Here is a 27,602-nt window from a genome sequence, read left to right on the forward strand (position 1 = left end):
GAAGTTTGGCAAGGCAATCAGAAGACAACAGTATAAAAGGAAGGGGAAGTTTGGCAAGGCAATCAGAAGACAACAGTATAAAAGGAAGGGGAAGTTTGGCAAGGCAATCAGAAGACAACAGTATAACAGGGAAGGGGGGGGGGAGCAAGAGACACTATTGAAAGGGAAGCAAGAATCCCCTGATGCTGCTGTTGGACTGTTCTTTGTTCAGGAGATACGGTTGCCAAGTCCAATTCAAGAAATATCTGGGGACTTTGGAAGTGGGGCCCGGAGAATTGTAGGTGGAGCCAGGCAATGGCTCTCTAGGGCAGGGGTGTCAAACATGCAGCCTAGGGGCCGAATCAGACCCTCCTATCAGGCCCCCGAGTGACTGTCATCTGCTTCCTTCTCCCTCTCTCTTGTCTCTGGTTGTCATCTGCTTCCTTCTCCTTCTCTCTTGTCTCTTTTCTAAACCGAAAACTTCCAGACTCTTCAGTCTTTCCTCAAAGAGAAGGTGCTCCAACCCCTAATCATCTTGTTTGCCTTCCTCTGTACTTTTTCCAGCTCTGCAATGTCCTTTTTAAGATACAGTGGCAAAAACTATACACAGTATTTATTCCACATGAGGCTGCACCATAGATCTATACAGGGGCATTGCAATATTGGTCTTTATTGTTGTGTTGGATGACTGTGGCCCCCACTCCCGCAGACATGACATACAGTTAATTACAATTACAACAAACTACTATTTAGAATGACTGGTTGAAGGCATGGAACAGTGCTGATGTCATTAGCTGCAGAGCAACACAAAACCGTGACACGAACACCCAGATATGGATATGTTGAAAGAGCAGTTCATTTAAAAGAAAGATATTACAAATCCTTCAATGTAAAATCCTGAGGATTTCAAACACGGTTCATAATTTCACTTCTGAAGGAAAGGACAGCCAACCTCACCAAAACTGTCACCATGGAAAAGTATGTCCTGTCTATAATCTTCTTCCAACAAAGTGATGTCTTCAGCTCTGCTCTGGTTCAGTGTAAAATGTTGAGCGACGTCGATGGCACTAAAGAGAAATAGAATCATAGAGTTGAAAGGGACCTCCAGGGTCATCTAGTCCAACCCCCTGCACAATGCAGGAAACGCACAAATACTTCCCCCTAAATTCACTAGATCCTCATTGCTGTCATATGGCAGCAAATAAGGTGACTATCTAAGAACATAAGAGAAGCCATATTGGATCAGGCCAGTGGCCTATCCAGTCCAACACTCTGTGTCACACACTGGCCAAAAAAACCAGGCGCCATCAGGAGGTCCACCAGTGGGGCTAGAAGCCCTTACACTGTGCGCCCCCCCCCAAAAAAAACAAGAATACAGAACGTCACTGCCCCAGGCAGAGAGTTCTAACAATAGGCTGTGGCTAATAGCCACTGATGGACCTCTGCTCCATATGCTTATCCATTCCCCTCTTGAAGCTGGCTATGCTTGTAGCCGCCACCACCTCCTGTGGCAGTGAATTCCACGTGTTAATCCCCCTTTGGGTGAAGAAGGACTTCCTTTTATCTGTTCTACATAAGAGAAGCCATGTTGGAACTCATGGACAATGCTAAACTGGAAAAAGTGTTCAGGCATGTGCAAATTGTTGACACTGCTTCCTAAAGTCTGCTCCCTTGTGGCTTCTTTGAAAAAGCATTTTATGTAATATAATAGCGTTTTATAAGACAAAATTGTTTAAATTAGCGGTTAATAAATAATGGGGAGGCGGCTACTATTGCACCGTCCCACAGCATTGACACTTGAACTTTCCCAGCACAAATCCAGAGCACCAAATAACATCTTATAACATCATTAAATGCAGCGCTGAATATGAATTAAAACCTGCCATCTGGATCCTAGCAAGTGAACCTGAAACTGTACTACATATTTTAAACTGTATGAACTGTTGAAATGTTCTAATGATTTCATTGTACCATGATTTTAATAGTATGATCTTTTAACTGTTGTTAGCTGCCTTGAGCCTGCTAGGGGAGGGCGGGATATAAATGTAATAAAATAAAATAATGTTATAGTTTTATGGCTGCTGCAAACATTTTGGTTGCTTTTTAGGTGGCAGGAACACTCGTATAGAAGAGAAGTATATATGAATTCAGAAAGCTGCCCCGGTTTTCAAAATGTTAAGCAGCTGTTTTAAGTCTTCCCTGGCAAAAAAAGTCCAGCAATGCCTTAATGACTAAGAGCATTTATTTCAATATGAGCTTTTGTGAGTCAGATACAGGCTGTGACTCACAAAACCTCATCGTGAAATAAATGCCATCAGTCTTCAAGGTGGTGCTGGAATTTTATTCTAAATTTGAAAGAAATTAAAGAAACACCGATTGATTTTGGATTGCTTTGGTCACTACAATATATTCCCATAATGAAAATAGTATTATTGGATTGTGGTCATTTCCGCACATGGGTCCTTTTTTGTGCTTTTGAAGGATTCCATAAATAGCTTGGCCTGGAAATGGAATTACAACTGTGGCTTCTCATTGTAAGACAGTGCTATAACATCATTAAAACCCTATGATGCAATTCCTGCAAAACTAGACACTAAATATTTTTATTTTAAAAAACTGATTTACTTTATTTATAATCACCTTTCCCACTGAGATTCAAGGTGGATTACGCAGGGTAAGTCAACGCAGCCAAAAGAAGTAAGTCGGGTTGGGAGCGATGAAATGAACAAACACATGAAGCTATTTTATGCTGAACCAGACACTTGGCCCATCAAAGTCAGTAGTCCAGAAAAGGGCAACTAGAATGATTAAAGGGTTGGAACACTTTCCCTATGAAGAAAGGTTAAAATAGATGCTTCCGTTCTTGACCCCCATCAGTCCAGCTTTCGCCCGGGCCATGGGACGGAGACAGTGCTGGTTGCTCTGGTGGATGACCTTCAGTGGCATCTGGACCGAGGCGGCTCGGTGGTGCTGATGTTGTTAGACCTATCGGCAGCGTTTGATACGGTTGACCATCGGTTGCTGACTTGCCGTCTCGCCAACGTGGGGATTCAGGAGCTGGCCTTACAATGGCTTTTCTCTTTCCTCAGTGGCCGGGGACAAAGTTTGGCCATTGGGGGTGAACTGCTCTGGAGACACATGCTTAATTGCGGGGTGCCTCAGGGGGCGGTGCTTTCCCCGATGCTGTTCAACATCTACTTGCGCAGATTGCCCGGAGGTATGGGTTGGGTTGTCACCAGTATGCTGATGACACCCAGCTCTATCTACTCATGGACGGACGGCCTGACTGTGTCCCAGAAAATCTGGACCTGGTGTTACAAGCCATGGTTAGATGGCTTAGGCTGAGTAGATTGAAACTAAATCCAGCGAAGACAGAGGTCCTTTGCTTCTGTTGACTTGGCCTGAGAAGGGAAATTCCCCTACCAGCCTTTGACGGTGTGCCACTGACAGTGGCACACAGGGTTAAGAGCTTGGGGGTACTGTTGGAGCCTGCCCTGACAATGGAGGCCCAAATAGCAGCCACTTTCAACTTAGGCGGGCGAGGCAGCTGGCCCCTTTCCTGGAGCATGGCGATCTGGCAACAGTGATCCATGCAACGGTCACCTCGAGGTTGGACTACTGTAATGCCCTCTACATGGGGATGCCCCTGTGCTGAACCCGGAAATTGCAGCTAGTGCAGAATGCCACCGCCCGGCTGTTATTAGGGCTCCCCAGGCAGGAGCACATTCAGCCAGGGCTCCGTGGACTGCACTGGCTGCCAATAATATATCGGGTTCGGTACAAGGTGCTGTTTTTCACCTTTAAAGCCCTATATGGCCTAGGACCTGCCTACTTTAGGGACCGTCTCTCTCCACATGTCCCCCAGAGAGTGCTTAGATCTGGTTCGCAAAATCTGCTAGTAATCCCCGGGCCAAAGGTCTGAAGTCAACCAGGGATAGAGCCTTTTTGATTACAGACCCTGCTGGTGGAACCAGCTACCGGAAGAGGTGAGGGCCTTGCGGAACCTTGGGCAGTTCCGCAAGGTCTGTAAGACAGTCCTCTTCTGGTTGGCATATAACTGACTGGTGTCTAAAAACTGCAAAGGAAGGTTGTAAAATAGCACCACTGTTAGATCATTTTGTTTTATTGTTTTAGCTGTTGTAAATTATTTAATGTATTTTAATATTTATTAATCTTACTGTTAGAATTTCATGTTGTAAGCCGCCCTGAGCCCGCCTCAGTGGGGAGGGCGGGATATAAATCGAATTAATAATAATAATAATAATAATAATAATAATAATAATAATAATAATAATAATAATAATAATAATAATAAACGCTTGGGGCTCTTTAGCTTGGAGAAACATTGACTGCGGGGTGACATGATAGAGGTTTACAAGATTATGCATGGGATGGAGAAAGTAGAGAAAGAAGTACGTTTCTCCCTTTCTCATAATACAAGAACAACTTAATTAATAATCTACAATGGTTTAACTGTTTTATCTAACTTTTAACTTAATTTATGAATGTAATTTAACTATATTTTAACTGTTCGTAATGATTGTATTTTATTGTAATCATGGTATACACCATGTCCTGTGAGCCATCCTGAGCCTGCCTTCGGCAGGGGAGGGTGGGATATAAAAATAAATTTATTATTATTATGGGCATTCGATGAAATTGCTGAGCAGTTGGGTTAAAACAGATAAAAGAAAGTACTTCTTCACCCAAAGGATGATTAACATGTGGAATTCACTGCCACAGGAGGTAGTGACGGCTACAAGCATAGCCAGCTTCAAGAGGGGGTTAGATAAAAAATATGGAGTAGAGGTCCATCAGTGTCTATTAGTCACAGAATGTGTGTGTTGTGTTGTGTGTGTGTGTGTGTGTGTGTATATATAATTTTTTTGGGCCACTGTGTGACACAGAGTGTTGGACTGGATGGGCCACTGGCCCTGATCCAACAGGGCTTCTCTTATGTTCTTATGTGACACAGAGTGTTGGACTGGATGGGCCACTGGCGTGATCCAACAGGGCTTCTCTATGTTCTTATGTGACACAGAGTGTTGGATTGAATGGGGCCATTGGGCCTGATCCAACATGGCTTCTCTTATATGACACAGAGTGTTGGACTGGATGGGCCACTGGCCTGATCCAACAGGGATTCTCTTATGTTCTTATGTGACACAGAGTGTTGGACTGGAGGGGCCCATTGGCCTGATCCAACAGGATTCTCTTATGTTCTTATGTGACACAGAGTGTTGGACTGGAAGGGCCATTGGCCTGATCCAACAGGGCTTCTCTTATGTTCTTATGTGACACAGAGTGTTGGACTGGAGGGGCCTCTGGCCTGATCCAACATGGCTTCTCTTATGTTCTTCTGTGACATAGAGTGTTGGACTGGAGGGGCCACTGGCCTGATCCAACATGGCTTCTCTTATGTTCTTATGTGACACAGAGTGTTGGACTGGAGGGGCCACTGGCCTGATCCAAAATACCTTCTCTTATGTTTTTATGTGACACAGAGTGTTGGACTGCATGGGCCAGTGGCCTGATCCAACAGGGCTTCTCTGATGTTCTTATATGACACAGAGTGTTGGACTGGATGGGCCATTGGCCTGATCCAACAGGGCTTCTCTTATGTTCTTATATGACACAGAGTGTTGGACTGGAGGGGCCACTGGCCTGATCCAACAGGGCTTCTCTTATGTTCTTATATGACACAGAGTGTTGGACTGGAGGGGCCACTGGCCTGATCCAACAGGGCTTCTCTTATGTTCTTATGTGACACAGAGTGTTGGACTGGAGGGGCCACTGGCCTGATCCAACAGGGCTTCTCTTATGTTCTTATGTGACACAGAGTGTTGGACTGGAGGGGCCTCTGGCCTGATCCAACAGGGCTTCTCTTATGTTCTTATGTGACACAGAGTGTTATGTTCTTATGTGACACAGAGTGTTGGGGCCTCTGGCCTGATCCAACATGGCTTCTCTTATGTTCTTCTGTGACATAGAGTGTTGGACTGGAGGGGCCACTGGCCTGATCCAACATGGCTTCTCTTATGTTCTTATGTGACACAGAGTGTTGGACTGGAGGGGCCACTGGCCTGATCCAAAATACCTTCTCTTATGTTTTTATGTGACACAGAGTGTTGGACTGCATGGGCCAGTGGCCTGATCCAACAGGGCTTCTCTGATGTTCTTATATGACACAGAGTGTTGGACTGGATGGGCCATTGGCCTGATCCAACAGGGCTTCTCTTATGTTCTTATATGACACAGAGTGTTGGACTGTAGGGGCCACTGGCCTGATCCAACAGGGCTTCTCTTATGTTCTTATATGACACAGAGTGTTGGACTGGAGGGGCCACTGGCCTGATCCAACAGGGCTTCTCTTATGTTCTTATATGACACAGAGTGCTGGACTGGAGGGGCCACTGGCCTGATCCAACAGGGCTTCTCTTATGTTCTTATATGACACAGAGTGCTGGACTGTAGGGGCCACTGGCCTGATCCAACAGGGCTTCTCTTATGTTCTTATATGACACAGAGTGCTGGACTGGAGGGGCCACTGGCCTGATCCAACAGGGCTTCTCTTATGTTCTTATATGACACAGAGTGCTGGACTGGAGGGGCCACTGGCCTGATCCAACAGGGCTTCTCTTATGTTCTTATGTGACTCAGAGTGTTGGACTGGAGGGGCCACTGGCCTGATCCAACAGGGCTTCTCTTATGTTCTTATGTGACACAGAGTGTTGGACTGGAGGGGCCTCTGGCCTGATCCAACAGGGCTTCTCTTATGTTCTTATGTGACACAGAGTGTTGGACTGGAGGGGCCACTGGCCTGATCCAACAGGGCTTCTCTTATGTTCTTATGTGACACAGAGTGTTGGACTGGAGGGGCCTCTGGCCTGATCCAACAGGGCTTCTCTTATGTTCTTATGTGACACAGAGTGTTGCACTGGAGGGGCCACTGGCCTGATCCAACAGGGCTTCTCTTATGTTCTTATGTGACACAGAGTGTTGGACTGGAGGGGCCACTGGCCTGATCCAACAGGGCTTCTCTTATGTTCTTATGTGACACAGAGTGTTGCACTGGAGGGGCCTCTGGCCTGATCCAACAGGGCTTCTCTTATGTTCTTATGTGACACAGAGTGTTGCACTGGAGGGGCCACTGGCCTGATCCAACAGGGCTTCTCTTATGTTCTTATGTGACACAGAGTGTTGGACTGGAGGGGCCACTGGCCTGATCCAACAGGGCTTCTCTTATGTTCTTATGTGACACAGAGTGTTGCACTGGAGGGGCCTCTGGCCTGATCCAACAGGGCTTCTCTTATGTTCTTATGTGACACAGAGTGTTGCACTGGAGCGGCCACTGGCCTGATCCAACAGGGCTTCTCTTATGTTCTTATGTGACACAGAGTGTTGGACTGGAGGGGCCACTGGCCTGATCCAACAGGGCTTCTCTTATGTTCTTATGTGATACAGAGTGTTGGACTGGAGGGGCCACTGGCCTGATCCAACAGGGCTTCTCTTATGTTCTTATGTGACACAGAGTGTTGCACTGGAGGGGCCACTGGCCTGATCCAACAGGGCTTCTCTTATGTTCTTATGTGACACAGAGTGTTGCACTGGAGGGGCCTCTGGCCTGATCCAACAGGGCTTCTCTTATGTTCTTATGTGACACAGAGTGTTGCACTGGAGGGGCCACTGGCCTGATCCAACAGGGCTTCTCTTATGTTCTTATGTGACACAGAGTGTTGCACTGGAGGGGCCTCTGGCCTGATCCAACAGGGCTTCTCTTATGTTCTTATGTGACACAGAGTGTTGCACTGGAGGGGCCACTGGCCTGATCCAACAGGGCTTCTCTTATGTTCTTATGTGACACAGAGTGTTGGACTGGAGGGGCCACTGGCCTGATCCAACAGGGCTTCTCTTATGTTCTTATGTGACACAGAGTGTTGCACTGGAGGGGCCACTGGCCTGATCCAACAGGGCTTCTCTTATGTTCTTATGTGACACAGAGTGTTGGACTGGAGGGGCCACTGGCCTGATCCAACAGGGCTTCTCTTATGTTCTTATGTGACACAGAGTGTTGGACTGGAGGGGCCACTGGCCTGATCCAACAGGGCTTCTCTTATGTTCTTATGTGACACAGAGTGTTGGACTGGAGGGGCCACTGGCCTGATCCAACAGGGCTTCTCTTATGTTCTTATGTGACACAGAGTGTTGGACTGTAGGGGCCACTGGCCTGATCCAACAGGGCTTCTCTTATGTTCTTATGTGACACAGAGTGTTGGACTGGAGGGGCCTCTGGCCTGATCCAACATGGCTTCTCTTATGTTCTTATGTGACACAGAGTGTTGCACTGGAGGGGCCACTGGCCTGATCCAACAGGGCTTCTCTTATGTTCTTATGTGACACAGAGTGTTGGACTGGAGGGGCCACTGGCCTGATCCAACAGGGCTTCTCTTATGTTCTTATGTGACACAGAGTGTTGCACTGGAGGGGCCACTGGCCTGATCCAACAGGGCTTCTCTTATGTTCTTATGTGACACAGAGTGTTGGACTGGAGGGGCCACTGGCCTGATCCAACAGGGCTTCTCTTATGTTCTTATGTGACACAGAGTGTTGGACTGGAGGGGCCACTGGCCTGATCCAACAGGGCTTCTCTTATGTTCTTATGTGACACAGAGTGTTGGACTGGAGGGGCCACTGGCCTGATCCAACAGGGCTTCTCTTATGTTCTTATGTGACACAGAGTGTTGGACTGGAGGGGCCACTGGCCTGATCCAACAGGGCTTCTCTTATGTTCTTATGTGACACAGAGTGTTGGACTGTAGGGGCCACTGGCCTGATCCAACAGGGCTTCTCTTATGTTCTTATGTGACACAGAGTGTTGGACTGGAGGGGCCTCTGGCCTGATCCAACATGGCTTCTCTTATGTTCTTATGTGACACAGAGTGTTGGACTGGAGGGGCCACTGGCCTGATCCAACAGGGCTTCTCTTATGTTCTTATGTGACACAGAGTGTTGGACTGTAGGGGCCACTGGCCTGATCCAACAGGGCTTCTCTTATGTTCTTATGTGACACAGAGTGTTGCACTGGAGGGGCCATTGGCCTGATCCAACAGGGCTTCTCTTATGTGACACAGAGTGTTGGACTGAATGGGCCACTGGCCTGATCCAACAGGGCTTCTCTGATGTTCTTATGTGACACAGAGTGTTGGACTGGAGGGGCCTCTGGCCTGATCCAACATGGCTTCTCTTATGTTCTTATGTGACACAGAGTGTTGGACTGGAGGGGCCACTGGCCTGATCCAACAGGGCTTCTCTTATGTTCTTATGTCTCGTCAGAGTGGCAATGGCTCTCTAGGGCAGGAGTGTCGAACTCATTTCCCCTTCCTTCTGGTGCCAGGCATGATTCTGCACCCTGAACCACCTGAGGTCCTGCTGTGCTGTCATCGTCCCAAGAAACTAGGGGAGCTATCAGGGCTTGATTTTCTGCCTAGAGTTGAAGAACAAGGGAGGGAGGGAATGTAGGAGGGCAGGATTAGGGCTCCTGCAGCAGCATGGACGAGGCTGGTAGCGCAGTCACAGCTAGTGGGGGGTCTCGCTGCCACAGAGTGGCAGAAGAGAACAAACAGTGAAAATTCATCCCTTTAGGGGGAAAAGATTTTTTTTTTCCAATGAAGGAAGGGTTGTGGACAGGGTCAATGAGGAAGGACAGGAAGTTGGGTTGCCCGCACAAGGTAGGGATACTTGGATATTTTGGGGGAAGGACGTCAGCAGGGTACAGTGCCATAGAATCCCCCATCCAAAGGAGTCATTTACTCCAGGTGAACTGATCTCTGTCACCTGGAGATCAGTAGAAATCCCAGGAGAGCAACAGCCACTACCTGGAGTTTGGCAGCTCCAAGAGTAATGCTTCACAAGACCAATTGTCAGGGGGGGTTTTTTTGAGCAGGAGCACACAGGAACGCAGTTCTGGCTGACTTGATGTCAAGGGGTGTGGCCTGATATGCAAATGAGTTCCTGCTGGGCCTTTTCTACCCCAAAAGCCCTGCCAATTGTACATTTTTACAAAGGGAATAGTGGCACAAGACTAAAAAAAAAAACACACCTCTTTAGAGTGTCGGCCTGAGGACTGCTCCCTCATACAAATTGTAGCCCTGTGCAAAGTGTGGTGGAGTTGCAGCCACCTTTGCACAGGCAGGTGCACACACAAACACACGTTGCCAACAATTGCAGCTTGCAGTGCCAGTGTCAGTGGGCTCTAAGGTGCATTCTGTACACTTAACACGGTGGCTCAGTGGTAGAGCATCTGCTTGGGAAACAGAAGGTCCCAGGTTCAATCCCCGGCATCTCCAACTCAAAAGGGTCCAGGCAAATAGGCATGAAAAACCTCAGCTTGAGACTCTGGAGAGCAGGGGAGGGATGGTGGCTCAGTGGTAGAGCATCTGCTTGGGAAGCAAAAGGACCCAGGTTCAATCCCCGGCATCTCCAACTCAAAAGAGTCCAGGGAAGTAGGCATGAAAAACCTCAGCTTCAGACCCTGGAGAGCAGGGGAGGGATGGTGGCTCAGTGGTAGAGCATCTGCTTGGGAAGCAGAAAGTCCCAGGTTCAATCCCCGGCATCTCCAACTACAAAGGGTCCAGGCAAGTAGGTGTGAAAAACCTCAGCTTGAGACCCTGGAGAGCAGGGGAGGGAGGGTGGCTCAGTGGTAGAGCATCTGCTTGGTAAGCAGAAGGTCCCAGGTTCAATCCCCGGCATCTCCAACTCAAAAGGGTCCAGGCAAGTAGGTGTGAAAAACCTCAGCTTGAGACCCTAGAGAGCAGGGGAGGGATGGTGGCTCAGTGGTAGAGCATCTGCTTGGTAAGCAGAAGGTCCCAGGTTCGATCCCCGGCATCTCCAATTCAAAAGGGTCCAGGCAAATAGGCGTGGAAAACTTCAGCTTGAGACCCTAGAGAGCAGGGGAGGGATGGTGGCTCAGTGGTAGAGCATCTGCTTGGGAAGCAGAAGGTCCCAGGTTCGATCCCCGGCATCTCCAATTCAAAAGGGTCCAGGCAAATAGGCGTGGAAAACTTCAGCTTGAGACCCTGGAGAGCCGCTGCCAGTCTGAGAAGACAATACTGACTTTGATGGACCAAGGGTCTGATTCAGTAGAAGGCAGCTTCATATGTTCATTGTTCCTATATTATGAGATCACGTGACTCGCATTTTTCACAGTGGCCAATAATAGCAGAGAATCTCCTAGTGCTCCACAATATGGAAAGGGGGGCTTTGCAGCTGTTTGCCAGTTTTAAAAAGAAAAGTTTGGTCAGTTTCTTCATCCGTTTTTCCCCCTTGCCCGGGTTCCTTTCTGTTCCTTTTCATTTAACAAACTAATACTAAAACGCATGTGTGACACGTGAACCACGAGAATTTAAACGGCAGGCGCTTGTTGTGCAGCTGCAACAGGGCAAATGCATAAATCATCATAATAAAAAAACTTTGGACGCCACCACCCACACTTCACAAGTGATGTCCCACATTTATTTAGAAAAGTGCAGTTTTTAAATTGTAGCTGCAGAAAATATACACTGGAGGAAAAAGAATAGTGCATAAGGTAGATACCGAATCCAAAGTCAAGATTAAAGGCTTACTGCTCTGAAAATCTGCAGTAAGATGTATATGCGTAACGGGCCAATATTAGTATAATGAAAAACAAAAAAGCTGCCCTGAGCTGGGATATAAATCCAATAAAACAAACAAACAGTCAGTCTGGAAAAGACTTACTTCACCTCTGGGAGCTGTGTGTCAAACTCATGAAATTCTTCAGGCAATGTAATAGTATCATACTTAGCCTCGGAGCTCCCTTTTGGAAGGTCAACAAGTCCTAAAATAAATCAGTAACACAGATTAATTGTGGCCTGCCCCAGTGATCTAGATATTCTGCAGAATATAAATGCTCTAATCAATGTCTCAAGGCATCAAGCATAAAAAAACCAAAACTTAAACTATACCATCACAAGCAATATCAATCAAAGTTTACAAATAAATACATTTTACATACTGCTGTTATTATTACTATCAAACAAAATTAACATTTGTAAGCAAGCCATTTCCTCTCCAAGATAATTTTTAACTAAGTACTGCTGCTGTTAAAGCCAATGGGGAAGCCCAGGGGAATGCTGGAAGTTAAGCCCATATGAAATCACTGGATTGGGAGTAAATATGTTAAATGTCAATAATTTGTCCTTTTTTGAGGGAGGAGTGTTAATTGATCAACTATGTATTTTACTGTAACTTGCTGGATTCCTTTTATATATAGCTGAAATATTTATGTGTATTAATAACTAGGGTTTTATTTGTTTTATCTGTTTTATCTGTTTTAAAAATGGATCCCTTTATATATGTAATTTTGATGGATCTACTATTGGAAGCCGCCCTGAGCCACTTGTGGGAAGGGCGGGATATAAATCTTAAATAAATAAATAAATAAATAAATAAATAAATAAATAAATAAATAAATAAATGCAGTCTACAGCGACACAATTTCTGTACTGCTGGTAATGGTTTTTTTTATTATTTTTTAGTTATCACTTTGAAGAACTTTAGAACAATTTGAAATGTATTTTAGACTACAATCTACGGATTAAGTTAAACAATACGGTATTTCATGACCACGGCAAATGCTGAAATGTGCCTGAAGCATCCATTGCATTAATCTTATTCTTTGGTGTGTGTGTGTATTCTCAAAAGTATTGATAAGCAATTTCAGGAATTGGAAAGGGTAAAAGGAATTCACAATAGCATGTGTTTGCTTGTTTCCAACACCTCAGGATTGCAGAACTCCAAATGCAAGTAATTTTTCAACCATGAGAGCCAGAAATATATATATATATATATTATTTTGATGTCATTTTCAGGACTCTGGGCACTGCATGCTGCTTTGGGGTCATGTGCTCCATTATGATAACGTTTTTCATGGGCAGACATTAATTTTCCATTTTGTAAATGAAGTCGTGAAAATGACTTGATGACACAAACCTAAGACAGTGGAAAGTTACATGATAGCATCAACATACAAAGTGCTTTGCACTCCCTTTTAATTTGATGCAATGCTATATCACCTTTCTGCTTGAAACAACTGCTCGGAACATCAAAGGGAAAAAGGGAAACGGGAACAGGAAAGAGGAAAACATGCAAATTGTAATATAAACTCTCAGATAATTCAGAAAATTGTTGGCCAGATGGAATGGCTGCTGTAAGTGGCAGCTTGGGGTGGGAAGAGCCACATAGCACAAGCCAAGGTGATAGAGAAGGCCGCACTGTCTGACCTCGCTAGGTGTGCCAGCTATGGGTTGGGAAATTCCTTGATATTTGAGGGTGGACTACAGCCTGAGGAGGGACCTCAGCAGGATATAATGCCATAGAGTCCATTTTCTGCAGGGGAATTGATTGTTGTCCCCTGGAGATCAGATGTAATCCCAGGAGATCTCCAGGCTCCTCCTCTACTACTCTCATCCTCTACTACTGCAACAGAGAATGGCCACTTATGGAAGCAGTTTGAGAGAGGAGGAGTAGCTAAACAGAAGATTTACAAACACCAGCACAATTTTAACAGAAAGGAAGAAGGCATTTCCATCCACCAGTCTTGGTACCCAGCTCTGCAAAACACCCTACAGACTATAAATTGCAGAAAGTCTCAGAACAACCAGCAAATTCCACAGAACAATCAGCACAGTCAACAACCATCTTCCTTATCTTCACACCCCTTCCAACCCTCCCAGCAATTAACACAGAACAATGGTCACATTCAACAGCCAGTTTCCTTATCACCACCCTTCCAGGAAGCCCCACCAAACAATGGGCACATCCACAAACCAATTTCCCTTTCACCACACCCCCTCCAGCCTAGAAATAGCAGCTCTCCAGCAGCCCTGGCCTCACTCAATGCACAGCAGCCAAGAAGGTCAGAGCGCCTGCTCCGGCTGCAACGCCACTGCGGATGTTCTCCACAGCCGATAACAAAACGTCTGGAAGGAAAACTTTCTCCAGTAGAACACGGCACTTGAGCCCGAAAGATTCTACAAACCCTAAAGAAGTTGGCCCTCATTATCTTTTCTGTGAAGCTGACTTACTGAAGCCACACCTCCCACGAATCTGGATAAAACAAAGTCAGAATCCAGTCGTGGCACCTTTAAGCCCAATAAAGTTTTTATAATATAGTGGGTTCTTAGGCATTGGAGAGGCGAGGTGGTAGTGATAACAAGCTCTTTATTGAGTACAGCATGGTAGGTTGCTGCACTACAAGACTGGAGAACCGGCCAAGAGGGCCACAACTATATACAACTCTGGGTTCCCACGCAAGCACGTGATTGGGTCGTTCAAACCAGCAGGGGGCCTGTGATTGGAGCAGGGCAGTTTGGATTTGGATCCTACTGCCCATTGTTCCCAAGTCCCCAAGCTCAGTCCTTCAGGCTTTAATGAGCCAGGCAGGAACACCACTGATAACGTTTACTTTCATACATAACAGTTTTATTCAAGGTATGAGTTTTCATATGCATGCACACTTCCTCTGGTATCTGAGGAAGTGCATGTGCACAAGAAAGCTCACACCTTGAATAAAACTTAGTTGGGTTTACAGGGGCCAGTTTGGTGTAGTGGTTAAGTGTGCGGACTCTTATCTGGAAGAACCGGGTTTGATTCCCCACTCCTCCACTTGCACCTGCTAGCATGGCCTTGGGTCAGCCATAGCTCTGGCAGAGGTTGTCCTTGAAAGGGCAGCTGATGTGAGAGCCCTCTCCAGCCCCACCCACCTCACAGGGTGTCTGTTGTGGGGGAGGAAGGTGAAGGAGATTGTGAGCCGCTCTGAGACTCTTCGGAGTGGAGGGCGGGATATAAATCCAATATCTTCATCTACCTCACAGGGTTCTGTTGTGGGGGAGGAAGGTAAAGGAGATTGTGAGCCGCTCTGAGACTCTTCGGAGTGGAGGGCGGGATAAAAATCCAACATCTTCTTCTTCTAACCTGTTTCTAGTCTTCAGACGAACACAGCTGCCCATGTGGATGAATCTGGGCTGTTATACATCACTCCTGGTTCAACAGTTGATAGAAAAACAAGAATCTGTATTCATGGTTCTGTTTGACATTCACAAACTAGTTGATCTAGTCTGGTAGGATTTCAGTGGCATACACCAAGAAGAAAGCCCACATAAAGAATATACATAAACGCATACCTGGACGAAAGGCTGTCTGCATTTTAAGCAGAGCTTCAGTGCAATCGGACAATAAATACTTGACTTTTCTATTATAGATCCGCACCACTCCCAGTAAGAGGTGTCCTGAGGTACGCAGGGCAATGTTAAACTTGGGGAAATTGCAAAAACACTGCATTAGTATTGTATTGATATTTATGGAAAACAACACAATGCTAACAGTCACGGTCCCTGCAGGTAACTTCCAAAACGAAACTGTCTCCTACACATCTATATCAAATAAATATTCCACCAACAGCGATTCCTGTTGGACCAGGGCTGCACAACCTTTTTGAGCCAAAGGACACCTTTCCAGTTCTGACATAATGGTGGGCAAAGCAGCTGTGCTGGCAGCTGATGACAAAACAACGTTTTAAAAAATCTGCGCAGTCAGTCACACTTCCAGTGGCCAATCAGCAGCCCTGTTGGGCGAAAGCCCCACCTGGCCTTGCCTACTTTCTGAAAATACTTGGTGGGCACCAGGAAAGGTATTGACAAGCACCATGTTTAAGACCCTCAGTTGTTCAATTAGTAGAACGGGACCAAAATATGCTGGGAGGGAGGGTGGCTCAGTGGTAGAGCATCTGCTTGGGAAGCAGAAGGTCCCAGGTTCAATCCCCGGCATCTCCAAAAAAGGGTCCAGGCAAATAGGTGCGAAAAACCTCAGCTTGAGACCCTGGAGAGCAGGGGAGGGATGGTGGCTCAGCAGTAGAACATCTGCTTGGTAAGCAGAAGGTCCCAAGTTCAATCCCTGGCATCTCCAAAGAAGGGTCCAGGCAAATAGGTGTGAAAAACCTCATCTTGAGACCCTGGAGAGCTGCTGCCAGTCTGAGAAAACAATACTGACTTTGATGGACCAAGGGTCTGATTCAGTAGAAGGCAGCTTCATATGTTCATATGTATATATGAAGGCATCGTTGACCTGAATGGAGTTATTGCTAAGGTACATCCAGGGACAGGTGGTCCTTCAGATATTGGGTGTCAGATCATGAACGGCTATATAAAAAGGCAGGACCGGATCTACATGTTTTTTGAGGGGGGGGAATTAAAAAATGACACCCCCTTATGGGCCGTTTTACCTTATGATCCCATAGAATACAATGGACTCCATACCCAATTTGGTGCCCCTCCCCTCCATTGGCACCCGGGGCAAGCACCGCCCTCTGCCCTCCCCCCCAGATCCGGCCCTGTAACAAGGAAGAACACAGAAACAGACAGGCAATCCATGAACAGATCTTGCCCAAACAACAAGCAGGCTGCCACGTTTTTTGCCAGTTGGAGTTTCTGAATCATCTCAAGGGGTAGCCCCTTGCATTGCAGTAATCAAGCCTTGAGGTTTACTGCACCATGGAGCAGCATAACCATATCAGCTGTCTTGCTTGCCATGTTGTTAACCTATTTCTTCTGGTTTCACGTTTTATATTTCCTGACACTAGATCAAATTTACCTGCCATTCCCCAGCTACCTGCACCAAAGGAGCATCTGTCATTGCAACAATGAAAACACAACATTCTGAAAGGAACATGGAATCCCATAACCTCACTGTTTGCTGTCACAATGTATTTTTTTTCCTGACCAAACAGTAGCTGTGCTGGCAGGCATATTGCAACAAAAAGCAGAATTTGGTGAAGACTATCTGCTTTAATCTGGTTTAAAAATTTGTAAGCAAGAGCAGGCCAGTAGCTACCAGGGGGCCTGTGTGGGCACAGCCCCCCCCCACTTCTGGATGAGGCCCCCTAACTTTGGGCCCCCACCAGCCTCCAGGGCCTCTGGTCTCCTTCCTGCCACCCTCCCTTCCCTGGCTCCCAAATCCTATGCGGGGGTGGGTGGAATAAGCATTCCCCAGCCAGTTAAAGAAGAAGAAGAAGATATTGGATTTATATCCCGCCCTCCACTCCGAAGAGTCTCAGAGCGGCTCACAATCTCCTTTACCTTCCTCCCCCACAACAGACACCCTGTGAGGTGGGTGGGGCTGGAGAGGGTTCTCACAGCAGCTGCCCTTTCAAGGACAACCTCTGCCAGAGCTATGGCTGACCCAAGGCCATTTCAGCAGGTGCAAGTGGAGGAGTGGGGAATCAAACCCGGTTCTCCCAGATAAGAGTCCACACACTTAACCACTACACCAAACTGGCTCTCCACTGATCAGCTGATCCACGGGCCCTTTAACTGGCATGGAAGGCTGGGACTGCTTCTGCTGCCCCTCAGCCCACGCACGCTATTTGAGTGGCAGGGAAGGGAGGGCAGTCCCTTCCTTCCCTGCCACCAGGCCCTGCCGCCAGCGCTGGAAAGAGGAATCACAGTTTTACCTTGGCTTTAAGGGGGTGGGGACTCCCCCCCCCCTTAAAGCCAAGGAAAAAGCACTTGTTAGTTTCCCTCTGCAGCCCCGCGGAGTTCAGCCAGTGCAGGAGAGGGGAATCGCCCTTTTAATGTGGCTTTAAGAGGGGGACTCCCCCCTCCCCTTAAAGCCAAGGAAAAATACTTGTCAGTTTCCCTCTGCAGCCTGTGCCCAGTTCAGCCAGTGCAGCAGAGGGGAATCGCCCTTTTATTGTGGCTTTAAGAGGGGGACTCCCCCCACCCTTTAAAGCCAAGGAAAAGCACTTGTCAGTTTCCCTCTGCAGCCCCTGGCTGAGTTCAGGCAGTGCAGGAGAGGGGAATCACCCTTTTATTGTGGCTTTAAGGGGAGGGACTCCCCCCCACCCCTTTAAAGCCAAGGAAAAACACTTGTCAGTTTCTCTGCAGCGCCTGCCGAGTTCAGTCAGTGCTGTAGTAGCTGCTGCCCTCCTTCCCCATCACCTAAATCATGTAGGGCAGTTTTATTTGAAGGGGGTGGGAGGGAAGGCTATGGGGTGGGGCCGCTGAGTGCCCCCTGAAAAATTTATAGGCCCCTCAACCTCCCAAATCCTGGCTACGGCCCTGCATTGGACTCAAACGTTGTTCTTCTAAAAGTAGGATTTTCTCATCTTCTAAAATTGTTCTTGCATATGTCTATGAACTAGTCCAGGGGCCCCCAAACTTGTTCGGCCTGCGGGAACCTTTGGAATCCCGATACAGAATGGTGAGCGCAGTCACAAAATGGCTTCCGCAGGAGGCAGAGCCAATAAAAACATGGCTGCCGCAGGGGCGGAGCCATCCACAGAATGTCAAGCCGTGAGATCACGCATAACTCTAATAGTGACTCTTCCACATTTTAGGCAGAAGATCTGCTTCACAGGATGACTTTTTAAAATGAATATATTGTTTAAAATATCGTCTTGCCTACGCGGAGGTTCACTGCATAGCTGAAGATAAGAAGCTGATTCCGAAGCAACTTTTTAAAAAATCTGCACAGCAAATCAGATCTCCAGTGGCCAATCAGAAGCCCTGTTGGGCAAAAGCCTCACATTTAGCGAACTCCGGAAAGGTGGTGGCAGATATCATGATGCTTGTGGACACTATGTTGGGTACCCTTGAGCTAGTCTAGGGACCTTCTGGGGCAAGACAGAAATGTAATTAAATACACATTCTCATATATAGCCTACCCATCACATGCTAGATTGCACTTGATAAAAAGTATAATAGGGGGACGGAATGAAAGTATGTGTCAGACTTTGAAAACAGAGCACACAGTAGTTTGTCTCATGCCTATCAACAATTCAACATTCCCAATGTGCCCAGTGTGATCAATGCCCTGGTTAGGGTTGCCAATCCCCAGGTGGGGGCAGGAGATCCCTCAGTTTGGAGGCTTTCCCCCCACTTCAGGGTCATCAAAAAGTGGGGGGCAGAGGTAGGAAATGTCTGCTGCACACTCCATTATTCCTTATGGAAACCGATTCCCATAGGGTATAATGGAGAATTGATCTGTGGGTATCTGAGGCTCTGGAAGGCCTGGCTTCAGAGGTATAGGCACCAACATTGCAGCATAGCATCCAGTGCCCCTCCCCAAAATACCCTCCAAGTTTCAAAAGGATTGGAGCAGGGAGTCCAATTCTATGAGCCCCAAAATAGGGTGCCCCTATCCTTCATTATTTCCAGTGGTGGGAAGGCATTTAAAAGGCGTGCGGTCCCTTTAAATGTGATGGCCAGAACTCCCTTTGCAGTTCAATGATGCTTGTCCCAACCTTGCTCCTAGCTCCACCCCAATGTTTCCTGGCTCCACCCCCAAAGTCTCCAGATATTTCTTGAATTGGACTCGGCAACCCTAGCCCTGGTAAAGCTTTTCAAGAGACATTTCTGTTACATTCATACTTTGGGTGAAAGTAACTTTTGCACAGTCATCTCTAAATTGCATTCAAATATATGAGCTTTGGTAACTTTCTTGTCCCAATGAGCAGCCAACCATATTTTGGACAGAGGCCCACGCTTGTTCGTAAGCAGCTGTGTGTAGAACATTTTGCCGGTGTTGTGTTCTTCAATTAGGCAAGCTAGAGTTTAAAAAAAAAAATCAATTAATACAAAACATGGCATAATTTCAAATAATGTACCGTATGTGTCATTTTTGCATGATTTTCAATGTAATTAACTGGAAAAATACCAGCCATGATTTGCAATAAGGGATTTGCTGGAGCAAGATGAAGCTTTGGTTAGATTTTGTATGCTTACAAATTGGTTAAGGTGTCTACACCTTAACTTTGCATAAGAACAGGCCTGTCTAGCTACTTATGTACTAAATCTTGGATGATGTATATACAAAGAAATAAAACAACTATACTACAGTTTGAAATATATACCATGGTGTGAAACAATGAGAGTTCGTTGTTACTTCTCTTACGGAAATACCGTGTGCATAATTATGATTTAAAATTGCCTTAAACTTTCTGGTACAAAAGCCCTATCTTCTGCCACCAACTACAGCAGGGACGGCCAAACTTGCTTAATATAAGAGCCACATAGAATAAATATCAGGTGTTTGAGAGCTACAAGATGTGAACGTCAGATGTTTGAGAGCCACAAGACAGGAAGGAAGGAAGGAAAATAGATGGGGGAGGGAGAGGTGGAAAGCAACTTTAAATGCATTCACCAAGCCGCCTGATGACTTGGCCTGGACAAGTTATTTAAAGAGACAAATGCCTTCTCCAAGCTGGCTGACAGGGTGGCAGGGGCTTTGAGAGCCACACAATATGTGTGATAGAGCCACATGTGGCTCCCGAGTCACAATTTGGCCACCCCTGAGCTAGAGGCTGTGGTTTTCTGTATGTTTACTCAGAAGATAGATAGATAGATAGATAGATAGATAGATAGATAGATAGATAGATAGATAGATAGATAGATAGATAGATAAATTTATTGTCATTGTTCTCAACAAAAAGAGAGCAACGAAATGAGGTGCTCTTCCACAAAACATACCAACACATCAAACACACATATTCATACCATTTAAATACATCTAAAACCATTTAAACCATTTAAACCATTAAAACCATTTAAATACATCTAAAACAGATAAACATTCATAAAACCATTAAAACCATTTAAATATATCTAAAACAGATAATCCTTCATAACCCTGCATTTAGCCTAACCACAGCACTTGGATAGAAACTGTCCTTAAATCTGTTTGTCCTAGCCTTCAGCACTCTATATCGTCTACCTGACGGTAAGATCTCAAATAGCAAATGGCCCAGATGTGAAGGGTCCCTTAGGATCATTTGTATCTTCCTTTTACATCCCATATTATACAGATCCACCAATGAGGGGAGAGAACATCCACAAATCGTTTGTGCTCTTCTCGTCACTCTTTGGAGCACCCTTCTCCACCAATGGGATTTACAGAGGTCTCCTAATGAGAGTAAGAGAATTATACCCTTCTCTAAAACATGCATAGGGTGGAGAAAGTAGACTTTTCCGCCTTCCCCCAAATACTAGAACCCAAGGCCATCTAACGTAGCTGATGGACAGGAGGCTCAGGGCAGACAAAGGGAAATACTGCTTTACGCACGGAGTGATTAAAATAGGGAATTCGCTGCCAGAGATGTAGCGATGACCACAGGAATAAACAGCTGTAAAAAGTGATTGGATAGATTCATAGAGCTCTATCAGTGGCTACTAGCTCTGGTGGCTGAGGGGAACGTCCATGTCCAGAGGCACCAAACCTCTGAATCTCAGAATGAGAGGCAACGTCAGATCTCAGCCTCTGTGGCCTGTTGGGGAGGAACTATTGGCCACTGTGTAAATCAGGATGCTGGACTAGATGGTTTCATCTAGCAGGGCTTCTGAGGTTCTTAAGTCCACTGAGGTCAGTAGGCTTAAAAAGATAAAGGCAGTCCCCTGTGCAAGCACCAGTCGTTTCCGACTCTGGGGTGACGTTGCTTTCACAATGTTTTCACGGCAGACTTTTGACGGGGTGGCTTGCCATTGCCTTCCCCAGTCGTCTACACTTTCCCCCCAGCAAACTGGGTACCAATTTTACCAACCTTGGAAGGATGGAAGGCTGAGTAGGCTTAGAAAGTTGTAACTCTGGTTAGAATCATGCCATGATAGTACAGACCAGGGGTGGCCAAACTGTGGCTCTTTCACACATATTGTGTGGCTCTTGAAGCCCCCTACACCCTGTCTGCCAGCCTGGAGAAGGCATTTCTCTTTAAATCACTTTTCCAGGCCAAGCCAGCTAGCAGCTTGGAGAATTCATTTATTTATTACTTTGCATTTAAAGTTGCTTTCTTTCCACCTCTCCCTCCCCCCATCTATTTGCCTTCCTGTCTTGCGGTTCTCGAACACCTGACATTTATTCTATGTGGCTCCTTCGTTAAGCAAGTCTGGCCACCCCACTTCAGACTTATGCAATTACTGCATTCTAAACCTATTGATTTCAGTGGGTTTATACTGGACTAATTCTGCACAGGATTCTAGTGTTATAAAAAGGTAAAGGTAGTCCCCTGTGCAAGCACCAGTCGTTTTCGACTCTGGGGTGACGTTGCTTTCACAACGTTTTCACGGCAGATTTTTTACGGGGTGGTTTGCCATTGCCTCCCCCAGTCATCTACACTTTCCTCCCAGCAAGCTGGGTACTCCTTTGACCGACCTCGGAAGGATGGAAGGCTGAGTCAACCTCGAGTCGGCTACCTGCACCAGCTTCCGCCGGGATTGAACTCAGGTCGTGAGCAGAGGGCTCCGACTGCAGTACTGCAGCTTTACCACCCTGCGCCACGGGGCTCTTACGCTAGTGTTATAGACTACCCATTTAATTTAATTTTCTTTGGAACAAGGATCTAAGGTTGGGTAACAAACATGGGTTCTGTATTCAGGTGTGTTTAACTTACAGACCCTCATGGCATGATGGCCACCATTTCTGGGGAGAGGTTTGCCAGGTCCCCCCAGGTCCCCAGTGGGGATGGGGAGGTAGGGTTGCCAGCTCCAGGGGAAGAGAGTCCTGGAGATTTGGAGATGGAGCCTGAGTAGGGGAGGGGCACAGCAGGGTGTCTACCCTCCAAAGCATCTACTTTCTTCAGGGAAATGGATCACTGTAGTCTGGAAAGGAGCTTAAATCCAGGGGATCCGGAGATGCCACCTGGAGACTGGCATCCCTATCTGGGAAGGATCGGGGCTTTTTTTTAGCAGGAACACACAGGAACGCAGTTCCGGCGGGCTTGGCACCAGAGGGTGTGGCCTAATATGCAAATGAGCCTCTGCTGGGCTTTTCCTACAAGACGGTTCTATGCTAAACAATGGTGATGTCAGGGGGTGTGGCCTAATATGAAAATGAGTTCCTGCTGGGCTTTTTCTACAAAAAAGGCCCTGGGGAGGATATTCTTGACAAGGAGAAACTGAGAATAATTACATAAGAGGTGCCATTTTGGATCAGGCCAATAACTCATTCAGCCCAACACTCTGTGTCACGCACTGGCCAAAAATCATTTACTAATTTTATTTCATTTTTTTTTAATCCTGCCAGGGAACTCAGGGTTTTCTCTTCCCCACTTTAGCCTCACAACATATTGGGTTGCCAGTTTCTTGGAGAAACAAAACACCTCATCCTTTTAATTGCAAATTCATGGGATACCAGCTTGGAGATATTAACCTCTGTGCCCTGAAAAGCTTCAACTGCCCCTTTACACATTGGGTTGCCAATCCCCAGGTGGGGGGAGGGGATCCCCCGGTTTGGAGGCCTTGTCCCCACTCCAAGGTCATCAGAAAATTTGTGGGGGGAAGGGAAACATCTGCCGGGCACTCCATTATTCTCTATGGAGACCGATTCCCATAGGGTATAATGGAAAATTGATCTGGGGCATGGGGGGGGATGCTGCTTTTTTGAGGTAAAGGCACCAGATTTGCAGCATAACATCCAGTGCCTCTCCCCAAAACACCCACCAAGTTTCAAAAAGATTGGACCAAAGGGTCCAATTCTATGAGCCCCAGAAAAAGGTGCTCCTATCCATTATTTCCAATGAACATAAGAGAAGCCATGTTGGATCAGGCCAATGGCCCATCCAGTCCAACACTCTGTGTCACACAGTGGCCAATATATATATATATATATATATATATATATATATATATATATATATATATATATATATAGATAGATAGATAGATAGATAGATAGATAGATAGATAGATAGATAGATAGATAGATAGATAGATAGATAGATAGATAGATAGATAGACACACACACACTGTGGCTAATAGCCACTGATGGACCTCTGCTCTATTTTTATCTAATCCCCTTTTGAAGCTGGCTATGCTTGTAGCCGCCATCACCTCCTGTGGCAGCGAATCCCACATGTTAACGTAGCTGCTGCCACCTCCTGTGGCAGTGAATTCCACACGTTAGTCACCCTTTGGGTGAAGAAGTACTTCCTTTTATCCGTTTTAAGGCATTTAAAAGGTGTGCAGTCCATTGAAATGTGATGGCCAGAACTCCCTCTGGAGTTCAATTCACCTCGCTGCTGGCTCCACGCCAATGTCTCCTGGCTCCCCCCTAAAGTCGCCAGATATTTCTTGCATTGGATCTGGCAGCCCTATTTCCACATTAAGCCTCCATTCAAGGGGCAGGCCATTTCCCTCCAGGCATGTTGGCAATACTGCCTGTGATGAGGAAGGTTCTGGCTGAAAGCGACTGAGCCAAGGTCACTTCATGAGGCTTGTGGCCGAATACTTAAAAGGCAGGTCAGGAGGATTTAGAGGTCTAAAAAGGCTGAGGAGTCCTGCTCCAGGGCATCATACAATGAGCCTTTTAATAAAGGTATCGTAAGAGAAGCCTGCGATTCTGAGGTAGCCTGCCTCTGGACATGGAGGCTCCATGACTCAGCCCTCAGGGCTAACAGGCGCCCTGAGGGAGAACTGTGAGGGAACTATTATGAGAGGAACGAACCCTGATGCTTTTTCGAGGGGTTGTGCTGGTTTATATGGAAAGTACCAGGCACGCTAACAGGCTAATGGATTTGACATTATATTGCAGCGTTCTGTGAGGAAGAGGAGCTCGCAGCTTCCCGCCAAAAGTAACGCCCGCGCACGCGCTCTCGACGCGCCTCAGTCCCTCAGAGTTCTTTCTCGCCTCAAGGAAGAAAGCCTGGAGAACTGCGCATGCGCCCTGCAAAAAAAGACCACCAACCTCCATCCCGAGGCGGGGCCGTGGGCTTTCGAACGGCAGAGCGCGCGAATCCAAGCGCATGCGCTCTTCCCGTCGGCGGACGGCAAGGCAAAACTGCGCTTGAGATTATCCGGGAGACCGACGCAGGCGCACAAAGGCATCTTTTAAAAAAGAAAAGGGAGAGGCTGTTTTTAGGCATGGAGGAAGTGGAATTAATGTGAGCGGGATGGAGAGACTTAGAGGCTTGGTTGCTGCTTGCACTAAGCATTGCGGAGCACAGTTACGATTGTTGTTATTTAACTTAAATAAATTATTGCCACTTCTACAGGAAACAATGCTAAATGATGGTCAGAAAAATCTAAACAGTAAAAAACCCTAAGCTAACGCAAATTACAAAACAAACGCATGCACGCAAAATTAGACTGCTCAGCAGAAAACTGCTGCAAAGCAACTTTGGAAGGAAAGCCTGAAAGCGGGTGGTTCCTATCGTTGCCAACCTAGGGCTGGCCAGGTCCAATTCAAGAAATATCTGGAGATTTTGGGGGTGGAGCCAAGGGACACTGGGGGTGGAGCCAGGGGGACATTGGAGGGTGGAGCCAGGAGACATTGGGGTGGAGCCAGGGGACATTGGAGGGTGGAGCCAGGGGACATGGGGGTGGAGCCAGGGGACATTGGGGGTGGAGCCAGGAACCAGGGTGTGACAAGCATGATTGAACCCTGAAGGGCGTTCTGGCCATCACATTGAAAGCGTCTTGCACATCTTTTAAATGCCTTCCCTCCGTTGGAAAGAATGAAGGATAGGGACACCTGCTTTTGGGACTCACAGAATTGGACCCCCTGTTTCAATCCTTTTGTTGAGGAGAGGCACCGGATGCTGTGCTGCAAATTTTGCGCCTCTATATTAAAAAACAGCCCCCCCCACCCTCGAACCAATGTTCCGTTCCCTCTCTAAGCCAGAGTCTTGTGAGCAAAAATTCTACTTTGTGAGCTCCTGGCATTAAAAGTGGTGAGCTACTGCATAAATTGGTGCGCTCTGGAGTCATCCTTCCTGAGCGAAGGCAAAAATGTGTGAGCTGGAGGCTAAAAATCTGTGAGCTAGCACATGCTAGCGTAGAGGGAACACTGCCCAGAAACCTGCAGATCACTCTCCTTTATACCCTATGGGAATGGGTCTCCGTAGGGAATAACGGAATGCCCAGCAGACATTTCCCTCCCTCCCACTTTCTGATGACCCTGAAGGGGAGGGGGATCTCCTGCCCCTATCTGGGGATTGAAAAAATATATAGAAAATACAATAGAGAGAATCACGGAGTAAGATGAGAACCAAAAGAAAAACCGTGACAAAATAGCGACTGCAATCATAAATTCACTTGTAATTTATCAATGTATGAAACGTCAAAGTATTTGATTATCACGATCCATTCCAACAGTTAGTATTTTAAGGTAAGCGCATATAATTCATTTACAAAATGCCTCTAAGCACAATTGCATCAGAACAAAGTGCTTAGTGCTACAAAGCGCTTGTAAGTCAGAGCGCCTGTGCAGATTTCTCTTCCAAAAGGAATATATCTGAAGATTCCCCGACGTCCCTCTGATGGAGCGTGGAGCCGGCGGTATGCTTGTCGCACCGTTTCCACTGTCTTGATCAAAGAGGGATATACAACAAGTTGTATTTCGCAATGGCACTCAAGGGCAAAGACTGAAGCTAATACAAGCCCGCAGTATCATTCCCAAGGTGTATAATCTTTGAAGTTTCATGCATTACAAGTGAATTTATTATTGTATTCGTTATTTTGTCACGGTTTTTCTTTGGCTTCTCACCCACCTGGGGATGGGCAGCCCTATGCTGACCTCCAGGTAGTAGAAGTTAAACTACTGCGATGATAAACAAGGATTTATAAAGATTTATTTTTTTAACCATTTAAAAACCTCCTTATTTTTCAATGCTCGACATTTTAAACCTTACAAACTTCATATTATAATAAAAATCCAATTTGAATATCCGTTCATATATTTCATATAGTAAATTTTGCATAATTCATGTTGTAGTAGAGGTCCAATATTAACATTTCGATATTGCAAAAAAAAAAAGTCTATGAGCACCCGGATATAGGCCCATTTCATCAGTAGACTTCCTCGGGAGTAATGCCTTTCTATGTTTTTCCCAGGTGTAACAGCTGCTAGTACTGACCAATGTTCATGATTCTTCTTATAACATCTTTTCTCTCAATCTGGAATAAACCAAGATGAACATATGAACATATGAAGCTGCCTTATACTGAATCAGACCCTGGGTCCATCAAAGTCAGTATTGTCTTCTCAGACTGGCAGCGGCTCTCCAGGGTCTCAAGCTGAGGTTTTTCACACCTATTTGCCTGGACCCTTTTTTGGAGATGCCAGGGATTGAACCTGGGACCTTCTGCTTCCCAAGCAGATGCTCTACCACTGAGCCACCGTCAGCTGAATGGAACTAAAAATTCAAAAGTTTGTATTTCACTACCTCTAGGTAGTGGCTGGTCTGCTGGAACTACAACTGAGCTCCAGCTTTGCCTTTTTAGAAGTGTTGCATGCACATGAAACCTTATACCTGGGATTAAACTTTGCTGGTCTTAAAGGGGGTTTTTTGGCCACTGTGTGACACAGAGTGTTGGACTGGATGGACCATAGGCCTGATCCAACATGCCTTCTCTTACATTCTTATGTCCGGGGCAGTGATGCTCTTGTCTTCTTGGTGCTTGGGGGGTGGGTGGGCAAGAGTAGGTGTTCAGAGCCCACTGGTGGACCTCCTAATAGCTGCTGGGGTTCGGCCACTGTGTGACACAGATAGTGCTGCTTCTATGATTCTTCTTCTATTTTTGCAATTAATCTCCCACACAGATGTTGCAAAACAGGATGGAAA

At 46.4% G+C, this 27,602-nt stretch overlaps 1 protein-coding gene across 1 annotated transcript in view; it reads right to left on the bottom strand.

Annotated features, from left to right (window-relative positions):
• RAD21L1 (RAD21 cohesin complex component like 1) overlaps window positions 1-19,593 on the bottom strand; it is a 49,088-nt gene extending 29,495 nt beyond the window's left edge. The window contains exons 1-4 of the mRNA XM_060233461.1: window positions 19,422-19,593; window positions 15,180-15,309; window positions 11,734-11,833; window positions 937-1,046 (exon numbers count right to left, since the gene is read on the bottom strand). Coding sequence (XP_060089444.1) covers window positions 937-1,046; window positions 11,734-11,833; window positions 15,180-15,309; window positions 19,422-19,565 — 484 coding nt within the window. The 5' untranslated portion in view covers window positions 19,566-19,593. The remainder of the gene's footprint in view (window positions 1-936; window positions 1,047-11,733; window positions 11,834-15,179; window positions 15,310-19,421) is intronic.
• Between the last annotated feature and the right edge of the window lie 8,009 nt (window positions 19,594-27,602).

The sequence above is a fragment of the Heteronotia binoei genome, chromosome 2 (assembly GCF_032191835.1).
Source record: "Heteronotia binoei isolate CCM8104 ecotype False Entrance Well chromosome 2, APGP_CSIRO_Hbin_v1, whole genome shotgun sequence".
Lineage (NCBI taxonomy): Eukaryota > Metazoa > Chordata > Lepidosauria > Squamata > Gekkonidae > Heteronotia > Heteronotia binoei.